Raw genomic sequence first — 12,358 nt, forward strand, 5'->3', positions numbered from 1 at the left:
GACTGTCCGGGTTAATCCCGGACACCTGGCAACCCTACTCAGGACAGAGGGAGCAAGGGCGCCCTTTAGGAAGGGCAGTGAGGCTGACCCCTCCGCCCCGCCTGGTTCCTACCGACGCTGCTTGTTGCTTGCTCTTCTCCTTCGGTCACTGTCCGGAGGCGAGAGGAAAACTCGCAGGGTGGGTCACACATTCCTCTGCCCCCTCCCTGCCCCAGCCAGGAGGGAAGAAGGCAGGGACGACGTGTTCTTTCCTCTCACTCCCTGACAGTGACAGCAGGGGAACAGCAAGCAACCAGCAGCGTCGGTAGGAATGGGGGATTCAGCCCCCCTTCCCTAAGGAGGGGCAGCCCCAGACCGGTGTGGGGTGCACTTCCAGCCAGCCCCCTTCTTCTGCCCGCTGCTTAGCGTGGCAGCCTGCAGGAGAGCCCCTTAGCCAGACTGGGCGTGGGCCCCCCTCCTCCCACAGCGGAGCATCCCAGCAGGAGCAGCACGCCTCGGTAGTTAAGTCAGATTTTCCAGCCAGTCCACTCTGCCCGGCGTCCTGCGAGGGTCACGGAAACCAAGGTGAATGTCTGAGTCCCAAGAGCTGCACGCAAGTTCCATCCAGGTGTCAGAGCGCTGCTATTTCTCCCCCATCCCTCCCACGCCCAAGAGGCCTTTATCCAGAGCGCTGTAGGGAGGGCCGCCCCCCCTCCAATTGCCAGCACCACCCCGAGGGACCGATCTGCCCTTTTCTGGCTGCTGTGAATGCCCAGAACCTCCCCTTGAAAGAGACGCTCTCCACTCGCTCAGGCCCTTGCTAGGCTAGGAAGTGAAACCAGGTCCTTCCTCACTATGGAGTCAACCCCAAGACAGGTTCAGATCTCATTTAATCAACTTTCCCACTTGAATCCCAACTGAAATGTGGAGACAAGTCACCCACAGCCACACTGCAAGAACAGCTGTGAATTACACCCCCCCCCTTCCCAACTAGGACAGGGCGGTTAAACGGAACACCAGAGCGGCTCACTCTCGTCCATTTCATCGGTTCATTTCCCCAGGAATTATTTGCGTCCTGGTAAGTGTGCGCGTTAACCAGGGCTGGAGAGATGCCGCTGGTAAGCCATCGCAGCTGCGCCAGCAGAGCTCTGTGATAGAGATAGCGCCCACCCACGACTTAGGATTCCAGATTATGCAGATGAATCCGACGTGTATCTTATCCCAAAGGAGCCCAAACTGATAGACAAGCACCTCGTGGTGAAGTGTGGCAGCTGCGGCACAGACGGCAACGCTACACAACGGTTCAGGAGAGTAAACGGGATTCTATGGCAACTGCGGGGGCTCTTGTACATTTCAAAGCGGAAGCGCCGCGTGGAGCCTGGGGCCAGCGGGGGACACAGCGGCACTTCCACCTTTGAAACGTAGCCACAGCTGGGTGGGCTCTTGCCACATCTCAAAGCGGAGGCGCCCTTATCAATCGATCAAATAGTCGATGGAGATTCCATTGGCTATCGGATGAGTTGATTAATCTGATTTTAACATCCCTCCCGCGGGCTGCTGTGACACACTGAGGTGGAGGAGGGCTGCTCATGCAGCCCATCCTCCATTTCGGGCTGCCCACTCCGATTTAGTCCGACTTCCTGTGTACCAGAGGCAACAGAATGTCTCCAGAATAATTCCCTGGGGAGGGCTTTCAGAACAGCCTCCCACCCTGTAAGTACGCTCTGCGTTTGGTTTCCCACCCTTGGAGCATGAGCACAAAAGAAAAGACGGTTTCCTTGTTGCACAGGATAAACTGTTCTTCAGCAGGAACTAAGGAAAAGCCTTGCCGGAGTTGTTTCAAAGACGAAGAAAGCAAAGAGCAAATTCCCTCAGACAAACAACTGGGGAGATATCCCAGAGGCAAAACAGAAGTTTGGTGCTCCCCCCCCCCCCGAAAGAGCCCTCTGTGCCTTTGAAAAATCTTTCCCTGATGTGTATCAACAACTTTCTCGCTCCCACTTGGAAGGTAACTGCTGGCTTCATATGGGTTGGAGCAAAATGATCCCTTCCAGGGAAGGTGATACAAGGACAGGCAGGTGTCCTGCTACCCTGCGATGTAAAGTGCCTTCTTTGGAAGAAAGATCACTTCTTGGCTTGCTGGTGCATGGCACCAAGCTCCCTCAGACAAACAGAAATGACATTGTAGGGTTAACTGGTAAGCATGCCCCTTACCGGCTTGCTTACTGGGGTAACCGGTTAACAGTTAGGGGGCTGCTCCAGGCTGGCCGGACCAATCGTACCACATTGCAGCGTGGTAGGCTCGGTGGGAGCAGTTCCCACCCGTGCTGCAAAGCGCCTGGCCAGCCTGGAGCAGCCCGTGATGCAGGATCACCATGAGCTGATTAAACCAGTCAACTTTTTTACCAGGATGTTACATCCCTAGGACAGAAAGGCTCGTGTTGCTGGTGAAAAGGCCATACAGGACAACGATCAAATGTACGGAGGTTTCTGAATATTGATCAGTTTACTACACAGTTCTGTCAAAAGCAGAGGTCACCCCCAGCTCAAAAAAGACCTCGCTCAGACACCCTGGGATCAAGAGCAAGTTTTGTGGAGGATAAAGCAATAGTGCTGCAATTGCAAAGTGTCTATTGCATCAGACTCAAAGCCAGGGAGTTTGGCTTTTGCACCAGGGCTCTGTGCCGTAACACGTCAAAAGCTTGTCTTGTAAGACACTCGAGACCATGACGTCAGCTCCATGCACAGCCTCAAACGCACTGTCCCAGTAAGAGCAGAAGACGGAGCTGAACGCAGCCAAAACAGGCCTTATCCCATGGCTGGTGGTTCTGTTCCCAGTACAATCAACCCCTTTTCTGTCACACATCTGCCTTTGGAGACAGAAAGCAGGGATGGGATGGAAACAGTAACCATGTCGAATTACTACTAGGGATGTTAAGTAGCGGTGAATTAGCCAATCGAGTCGCTGATGGAATTTCAAGTAGTGACTTGACTACCCAATAAGACTAAGCTTACCAGGTAGTCAACTACTCAAGCAGTCGCTTACATCCCTAATTACTACTGAGTCACCCTTCCCAGTAGAACCGTGGAATTGCCCAGATTTTTTTTTAAGCCTCACCTGAACAACATGTCACCAAAATGGGGAAGGGTCATTTTCTGTCTGATAGCAGGAGGCATAACGGCCATGCTCACCAAGGGCAACGTTTCAAAGCTCACACCGAGGGACGCTTCTTTTATCCACTGCACGATGGAAAACATGTTTTCATTCGTGTTCACGTTGCAAGGGCAGGAACAGAATAATCTGCCCTAGAGATCACGGTAAACTTGGGTAAATGCCACTATTCTGTTGGCAGGAACCTCCTGTAGGCCAAGCCAAAAGACACTGCAGTGGGCGTCTGTCTCTCAGGCCCGTTGTGTAACATCGAGTGCTGGGAGTGGGGCCGTTTCACTAACTGACAGGCATCCTTGCGGGTAGCAGCGTCCTGCCCAAAGATGCTTGAATAGAAGCGAGTTCCGGGATCAATGTTTTTGTCACTCAAGAATGGGCAGCCCCTTTTAATCAGCGTTGCAATCTTGGGGCACTGGAGTCCTCCAAGTAGCATTGGGAAGAGACCAGTCTGATCTCAAAGGCCAGGTCCACGCTGCTTGATGCGAGACGAGGCTGTTCCATGCCAGACTGTGAGGCTACTGACTATGTAAGTTACCATACAATAGTAGCAGCTGCCCAATACAACAAATGTCTGTAGAGCAGAAGGGTCAAAACTCCAACCCCTGTTTATTCGTCCTCAGAGCTTGTGACGATGGAGATTAAGTGCAACTAATGCTGAGCCTCCAGCCATACGAGGCAACTACTGCCTAACACTCCAAGAGACCAGGAATAACCAGCTGGGAACATTCCTGCTTGAGGCGTCGCTGTCTTTCAGCTCCAGTCAATAGAGGCAGCAGTGCTACGTAACTCTGTCTCCATCCTGGGGAAAGCCATTGAGAGATATAGCACTCCTTTGTGCGCCAGAGGAAGTTACAACGCTAGAGGCCCGGTGAAGACCAGCCAATGAACCCCTGGCGCTGCTCTGCGAACACAAGTGGCGAGTTGAAACAGCGGCCTCAAATCCAAGATGAACACCAAGATTCAGAACACATCCCGGCCACTGGAGAACCAGCTCTCAGAGCAACGCTCCCTCTCATTTTTTACACCCACGTGCAGAATTAATTTTGTTATGTGCACCAATATGGAGATGATGTGCGACAGGAGTGGGGCTGAGTGGTGCGTGGGGGGGAGGGGAGGGCCCTGGCTGGGGATGAGGGTTTTGGGGTGCAGGATGGCCCAGGGCTGTGGTGGGGGAGAGGACAACTCTCCCTGCTGTGCACCTGGGTGGCCGCACAGCTTCGCAGGAACTTAGTCCAAGACACAAGCAGCCCCAAGCGGCAAGAGGGTGGAAGGGCAAATGGCTGCTGAGGGCTAGATGACTACACTGTGTGCTGGCCCGGGCCTGCTGACTCAGACTAGCCAGACTCAGCTAAGGGGATATTTAACTGCCGTTTAGACGGTTGCGTTAGAATCTCGACTCCAGGACTCTGCAAGGTGGGAGGGTCCCACAATTCAAACACCCCCTCCCTTGTCTACACCACAATTCAACACCCCCTTAGCCAAAGTCAGCAGCCAGAGGTGTCCAACACAGTGTAGATATATCCCTAAGGAACTCTCCTGCCTTTCTTTGGTGCTGCGGAGGCACTAGATCATCACAGCTCAGACTAGGCAAGACTGTTGCTGCTCCCACTTAACAAAGCAACCAGTAAAGAGGGCCAAGAGCTCTGTACTGTCTCACCTCCTTTCCCCTTCTCTCTGTGACTCTTACCAAGCTACACTGAATAGTTATGGATCGGCCTACGCCATTGTAAGATGATTTTGCTCAACTTAACTTCTGAAATTGGCTATAAATGGCGGGGAAATAAGTGACAACATTTCTGAAACATTAACAGTGACAAGGTTGTTCTTAATTTCTCTCCCTATTTTAGTCTAAGCATGGGCTGCGCTGGTTAACCATACCTGGTAAGAATCCCCTGGTAATTGTGATGCTTCCCAGTTAACTATTCATGACTCTAGTGCAGAATGAATTTTTTCACGTGCACCAAAGCATGTGCAAATGTGCATCACCAATTGGATCCAAAAGCTAGCTGTGGGTGCACTACAAATCAGCTGAGAGGCATTTGAACCTCTGCTGATTGGCCACACAAGCGCTCAGATTACAGGGAACACTGGTTGCAAAGGTTTTGGAAACTCACAGGGTTCTCAGTATAAATATTCTGACTGAGGATTTTTTTGGGGGAAAAACACTTTCGAGGTCCCAAGGAATGCGTGCAGAGAATTAGTGAGAGTATGGTTCAGGACATCAATAATATAAACCGTGCTGTCTGCAAATGGAGAATGTTTTTCTTTTACAATTCTTCCTCCCGTACTTGCACATGAAAGTTTCTCTTTCAGAACTGGGGTGACCAGCATCGTTGCTCAGGGACAAAAGCAGCTGAGGCAACTCAGAGGGGAAACGTAGATCTAGAAATAATCCTAACAGCCAAGCAGTCTTACTCACTGAATATAAAAGTATCTGTATAAAAGTTCCATAGAATAAAACCGCCAGTAAAACACTGGCTACTCAGCAGAGCACTCAAAAACCAGGGACTGCCAAAATGTGTTATGAGTCAATGACAGGTTATTATTCCTATGTACAGTATTTTCCTATAGCCCCAAGAAGTTGGTTCCCCCCCCCACCTTTTTTTGGTTAAACACCATGTAGATCAGGGCTACTCAACTATGGAAGCCCCAGGGGCCACAATGATACTCACAGCACATGCCAAGGGCCACAACTTAAGTGTGGTTGCATAGACATGCAAATATATGCAAATAGCTTCTCTTTCACTGATGGGCATGAATACAAAGATTAAGGCAAGACTACACAACACGCAGGCCCCATTTCAGCCTGTTCTGCTGATAGTAATAAAATGCAATATTGACCCGATTTCCACCCATATGACGGCATTTTTAATGAGCAATGACAGTCCAGGAATTTAACTACCAGAACGCTATCAACAGAAGACCATTCTATTGCCTGCTTTTTTGTTTTGGCTCCCACCCACAGGCTGCATGTTGAGCCCCGTGGAAACCCAAACCGTATTGTGGGCTGCAAACAAACGGTCCACGGGCCACGTGTTGAGTAGCCCTGTTGTAGAGACTTGTTTGCCTCGTCCAGCATCAGACTCAAACATTATGGCCAGAAGAGATGACTGTGATCAGCCTGCCTCATGTCACTGCAGGCCACAGAACCTCACCCACCGCCCCCTGCAACAGGCACCTGACCTCTGGCTGAGTTACTGAAGTCCTCAACTCTTGATTTAAAGACTGCGGGTGACAGCAATTTCACCGTTTCCTTTTGTTCAAATACCAGCATGTGACCTCTACCCACACTGCCTAGGAAGGTAAAAAGCACTGCAGGGTTTCTGTCGGCCTCACCCGGGGGAAATTCCTTCCCAATCTAAAATATGTTAGACCCTGAGCATGGGGGTAAGGAACGACTCCCACACGGCAAAGAATTCTCTGTAGTATCTCAGAACCCTCCCCATCCAGCGTCCCCTCTCTGGTGGCTGGAAATATTTGCTAATAGGTACGGCGGGCTTATGCCATTGTATGGAACCTCCATAAACCTCAAACCCAGGCTTGAAACAAGCTAGGGATTTTGCCCTTCTGCTCCCCTTGGGAGTCTGGTCTAGAACTTTACTCCTCTGACGATTAAAAACCCTTGTCTAATTTCAAGTGTAACCTGGTCGATGGCCAGTTTTTACCCTTTTGTTATTGCGCCAAGATTGCTTCTTAACTTAAGCAACTCCTCTCCCTCCCTGTTGTTTATCCCTCGGGTGTATTTATAGAGAGCAATCAGAGCTCCCCTCAGCCAAGCTCTTTTAGTCTCCTCTCATAGTGGCTCCCAGTCACCCTGTGATCAACCAATACAGCCAGGATTTCCCCCTTCTCATTTCCAACTGGAAGCAAAATTCTTGGGCTTAGTCCCTGAATTCGTGACCTCGCACTTTGCGTTATTAAATTTAATCCCATTTCTAATCTTCCTGTTTAAGGCTACCCAAATCTTATAAGATATTCTGGTCTGCCTGTGTATTGGCGATACTTCCCAACTTCGTCATCTGCAGATATCATTAGCAACCCCCCATTTTGTGTGTCAAGGTCATTAATGAAAGTGTTAAAATAGATTGGTCCAAAGACCAATAGAGCATTTGACTTGACTGACTCAATGGCCAGCCACTACCGAGGATGGTCTTGTGGTAAAAGCACAAGAACAGGTATCAGGAGACCTAACTTGGATTCCCACAGTGGCTCTGCATTTCCCTTACTTTGCACCTCTCTCAACTTCTGATCCTCAGTTTCCTCATCTGTGAAATGGCGGGAAGGACCTGATGTGTATCAACATCCTACTTTCTCCATGCTCAGAAACAACCACCATTTCACCTTAAACATTCAAAAATGTCACCTTTGGACAGGGGCAAACTCAGATTTCCAGCAAATTACAAGCAAGAGAAAATGGGATTAGTACGGAAATAATTAACCTATTTATAATAGTCACCACCTTGAACGTGCCCCCCTTTGGGGATTCCCAAACCACTTCTGAAAACGTGGATTAAAGCAACTCAACCTCTCTGCCACGTAGGTGTTCGCTCCACTTCAAACTCCCACCCTCAAGAAAGGAAGGTTGTGGTCTCCGTTTCATGTTCCCCTCTCAGCTTTCCAGCCGGATCGCAGTTTGTGCTTAGCAACGGAGAATTCAGGCCTTGGGGCTGTATTTTTTTGGCACCAAGGGGTTCAAATTTTATTTTAATAAGGGGCGGGTGGGGAATCTGGACCACGCAGTTACCTAATTTTAAACACAGCCCATCCACCTGCTTGAGATATCATGTTCTTTAGTCCTCCACTCCGCCTCTTAACAAAATAATACAATGATTTTGCTTCCCCATCTGCCCCTGCCTCCCTCCACATACCCTCATCTCCTTTAATTGGTTCAGAATATTACAGACCTCTCCCTCCCAGTTACTTCCAGAATCTTTCAGACCCTTCCACTGCTAAATCCACAAGGCTTCCTCCAAGTCCTGAAAGGGGAAAAAGAACCTGTTTACAGAACCACTCCCCCGGCCCACAAGACGGGATCCTGTTACAGGAGGCATGTCCGGCCAGGGACAAGTTTCTTTCCATTCCAACAACATCCTCTCCTGCCACCCCTCCCCGAAGGCACTGTGGTAAATCAATCAAGGATCTGTCTCAGCAAGACTGGAAAAGAGGCCTGGGATTGGAACAAGGGGTCCTGAAAAGGTCAAGATGAATTGCAACTTTTCTCCAGCGAGTTTAGCAGAGAGATTGCACTCCTTACCATAAAAAACTGTATCAGAATTCGCAATGAGCATAAAGAAGGAACCACAATGCAGGGTGAATACGATTTACTAATGATTTTACTCTTCACACAACATGAAGGATCTCGAAGTGCTCCCTGGATACACACAGGGTGCTGCATGGTCTGTTTTCCGTGCAATGGGTGGTGAGGTCTGTACATGCAAATTCGGGTTCCAGAAGCTGAATTTTTACATGAAAACTGTTTCTAGTTCTCATGGAGGCAAAGAAACCCTGGGAAATGCAAACTGCAGGGATCGGGGTAAATGTAACTTACATTTTTTTTTACAGGTACTGTCCAATGTTCCTTTGAATCTTTTCCACCCATGTGAGGAATAAAGTTGTGTGCGCACTGAGGCATGTGTGAATGTGCACCACCCAAAGAAACACAAACCCTGAATGCGGGTGCTCTGCTAATCAACCGGGCAGCATCAAATCTCTCCGCACAAGCACCCCACTTACAGGGAACCCTGGTACTGTCCTACAGCAAACCCCCAGGTGGGAGGGGGGAATCACAGCAGGGGTTGGGGGTTCAGAGTGGGGGGGGTACAGGAGTCAGAGCAGGGAACTGGGGGATGCAGGGGGCTCTGGGGCAGAGAATTAGGGGGTATGGGGAGAGCTTGGATTGTGGGGTGGTTCGGGGCAGGTGACTGGGGGAGCTTGGCCTCCCTACTGCCTGGGCTACCTGATCCTGGCTAGGGTGTTGGAGACCACGCTGCCTGGTTGCAGGAGAATCCAGGGCCCCGCCCTCCACTGGCCAGTCTTTCACCCCAGTTCTGCACTTTTGGCAGTGTATTTGCTTGGGCCTTCCGCCGGCTTGAAGTAACAGCTGAGGTCGGACTTGTCCCATTGAGATACACTGGGCTAGGACTCCAATCTAAAGACAGCTTGAATCCCTATTCCGTTAGCTGTTCTCCTACAACACTTGCACATATATCCAGTTACTCATGCCATAATATCCAACTGCCTTCCTCATCTGCCCAGCCACACACCCAAACGTTTGGTTCCCAGCTACCAAAATCTCCAGTTCCCCCGACTGCTTAGATGATGCAGCAAAGCACTGTCAATGCAAAGAACTGTTGCGTTCTGTGGGCACAGGGTAAAATCAACTGAGTTTATTCTTTAAAAACACGGCCTACAGTGCTGAGTGCATAGCTCGCTTTCACATCCCTGCACTGTCTGGTTTAAAATCTGCAGGCAGCTGCCTCCTGATTTCCATATTCAAAGAGCTGCTGCATGCAAGGGTCACGCTGCAAAATTTAGGTCCAGCAAATTTCCAGACAAAGGGCAAAGCATCAGGAATCACTGCCGTTGGATCTGGGGCGAGCGGAGCGCCTGATGTTCGCGTTCCTACATTATCCATAAGGAAAGCACTGTGGGAAAAGGAGACTGCCAGCATCAGAGGGGTTAAGAGGAGGTAGAACAGCTAAATAAAAGCCACGAGACAACGGGCTGCGGTGATAAATAGTATCCGCACATTAGAGATGGGTGACCAGTTCACAACTACTCCAAGGCTCTTGTGCTCACTCCTCCTCTCTACACAACCGTTTGTATTATAGAAATACACTATCACCACCCCACTTCCTGGATTGCATAAGGTGGAGGGAGATTATCTGAGCCTCCCTTTTCCCCTACACCACTGATAAGAATCCTGCTATCTGAAATCAACTTCTCTCTCTTGGGTGCCATCAAGAAATGGGCTAGTCTAGAGTGAGACCTAACACCAGGATAACTATGCCTAGGTCTACACTACTGAAGAAAGTTGATGTAGCTCCAGCTAGAGCGCAGGTGGACTGATCTCAGAGCACTGATCCCTGCTGTAGTAGCCTAAGTCCCAGAGGAGTGAAAAAATCCACCCCCGAGAGATGCAGCTATGCTGTTCTAACCCTGGGGTTAAAAAGCACTAGATCGACGGGAGAATTCTTCTGTCAATCTAGCACTGCCGCTTCGGGAGGTGGATTACCTAAGACGAAGGGTGACTCCCTCCTCTTGGCATAGACCAGAGTGGCCAACCCACAGCTCGCGAGCCGCATGTGGATCTTCAAAGGAAAAATTGCGGTTCCGGCACCTGCGGCTCGGCACCCGCGGCTGTTCTGCGTTCCCCTGCTCTGACTTTTTTTCCTTGTCTGGTCAGGGCTCCAGTTGGAGCAGCGAGAGCTGATGCTGTGGCCAACGGAAGCCTGCTTGGGCCACATGTGGCTCTTAAAGGGACAGCTTCCCCCCCCAACAACTTCTTTCCCTCGGCTCTTTGCGCTGTATCCACCACTATTTTGGCTCTTTATCTGTAACGGCTTGGCCACCCCAGCATAGACAGTGCTTACACCGAAGTGATATGCATCACTGCAGTGGTTTAAAAGAAAACATACTCTCTGGGACATCTCCAGTACTTCTGGGTCAGCAGATGTATCTGCAACATAAAGGAATCCCATCCTCTGGATTAATTAGAAAACAAAATATGGGCAATCTTAGTCGTTGGAGCAGAAGTTCTCAGTCAGGGTACAAGGATCCCTGGAGGTATGCAGAGGTCTTCCAGGGATACATCATCTCATCTAGATACTTTTGCCTGGTTTTACAACAGGCTACATAAAAAGCACTAGCCAAGCCAATACAGTACAAACTAAAATTTCATATGACGACTTGCTTAACCAGCTCTTTTGTATTTTGTGTCTGATTTTGTAAGCCAAAAGTTTTTAAGTGAGGTGAAACTTGGGGGCAGGGAGAAGACAGGCACGCAAGACAAATCAGACTCCTGAAAGGGGTACAGTAGTTTGGAAAGGTTGAAAGCCACTACCTTAGAGGCTAGAGGGAAAAAAAAGGAGCTAGCAAGGAGAGTAGATAACAGTGTTCGTTAATCAGGGCCCCACATATCTACTCTACATCCACAGAATCTTCCCCGAGCTCCTTCCTCAACAGGGGAATTGTGCACTACATCGGAATTGGTTTTAAAGATGAAATTTCTAGTCCTGATGCTTTAAAAAAACAACAACCTTGTAAACAAAGTGAATCAAATGTAAAGCAACCTAGTGTGGTGCTTCTGTTTGCAGACAGTCTAAAATAATTGAAAGATAAAATGACTTTCATGAATCCTTCAGTTGAGTTTAGGGCCAAAAGGCAAATACAAATTGTTAAGAGAGCATCTGGCCTTTAATGAGAACAGAATCCACGCTTACAAAAAAGTATGAAATGTTCTATTCCAACAAGAACCAACTTGGGTGTTTGTCTCTGAAGCCAAGCACAGCTGCCTAGGCCAAATGGGGAAGGTTTTTCACTGCAGACCCCTAGTACGCAGTCATAGAAGTGGGATTTTGGGGGTGAGGAGGGAGTTAGGGGATGTACCACTGTCATTATACCCCCGAAGATGCCAGGCTAACCAGGTCCTACTTGCCCCTAGCATTCAAGTCCTGCCCAAAACAGGGATCCCGCGGTGGCCACTGTTGTAGAAACACACAAAAGAAACTTTCCAGAAAAAGGCTTGTGGTCACGGCGGTTATGAAGGGAGGCTATAAAAAAAATGAAGAGACTTACACCAGAGTTCATAGTAGTAGTTGCAACACTGCGACTGTCCACAACAGTGGCCCGTTTCACAGGTATAACTTTGATTGTTGACGCCCATGCAGGTTTCCTTGTCCTAAAATTAAAACCAGAGGCACACAAGTTAGCTTCCATGGCGCACACAACATTAATGATTAACCTCTTCCACACGAGGCTGTCCAAGCATTTAAAACAAAACCATTCGATTTCTCAAGACATTAGCGAGCTATGTAAATTTTAACTCTGAATTACACATAAGGAGATTAAGTTTGCTGCCCAAATCTATTCCATAGTTGAGATAAGAACTGGGGGCCTCTATCAACTGTAGGGTCCTATGCTTTAATGATTAGGCCATGCTGCTTTTTATTATACACCCTCCAGTTCATTTGAAGGCATCGTGTTTTGCAC

The 12,358-nt window shown here is 49.2% G+C and overlaps 1 protein-coding gene across 3 annotated transcripts in view; it reads right to left on the reverse strand.

The window, feature by feature from the left end:
* The window catches only part of WBP1L (WW domain binding protein 1 like), a 96,506-nt gene that overhangs the window by 8,209 nt on the left and 75,939 nt on the right, over positions 1-12,358 (reverse strand). For 2 of the 3 annotated variants that reach the window (XM_075935565.1, XM_075935567.1), the window contains exon 2: positions 11,945-12,047. The exons of the other annotated variant lie outside the window; for it this stretch is intronic. In XM_075935565.1, coding sequence (XP_075791680.1) covers positions 11,945-12,047 — 103 coding nt within the window. The remainder of the gene's footprint in view (positions 1-11,944; positions 12,048-12,358) is intronic. 3 annotated transcript variants of the gene reach the window in all.

The sequence above is a fragment of the Pelodiscus sinensis genome, chromosome 8, assembly GCF_049634645.1.
Source record: "Pelodiscus sinensis isolate JC-2024 chromosome 8, ASM4963464v1, whole genome shotgun sequence".
Lineage (NCBI taxonomy): Eukaryota > Metazoa > Chordata > Testudines > Trionychidae > Pelodiscus > Pelodiscus sinensis.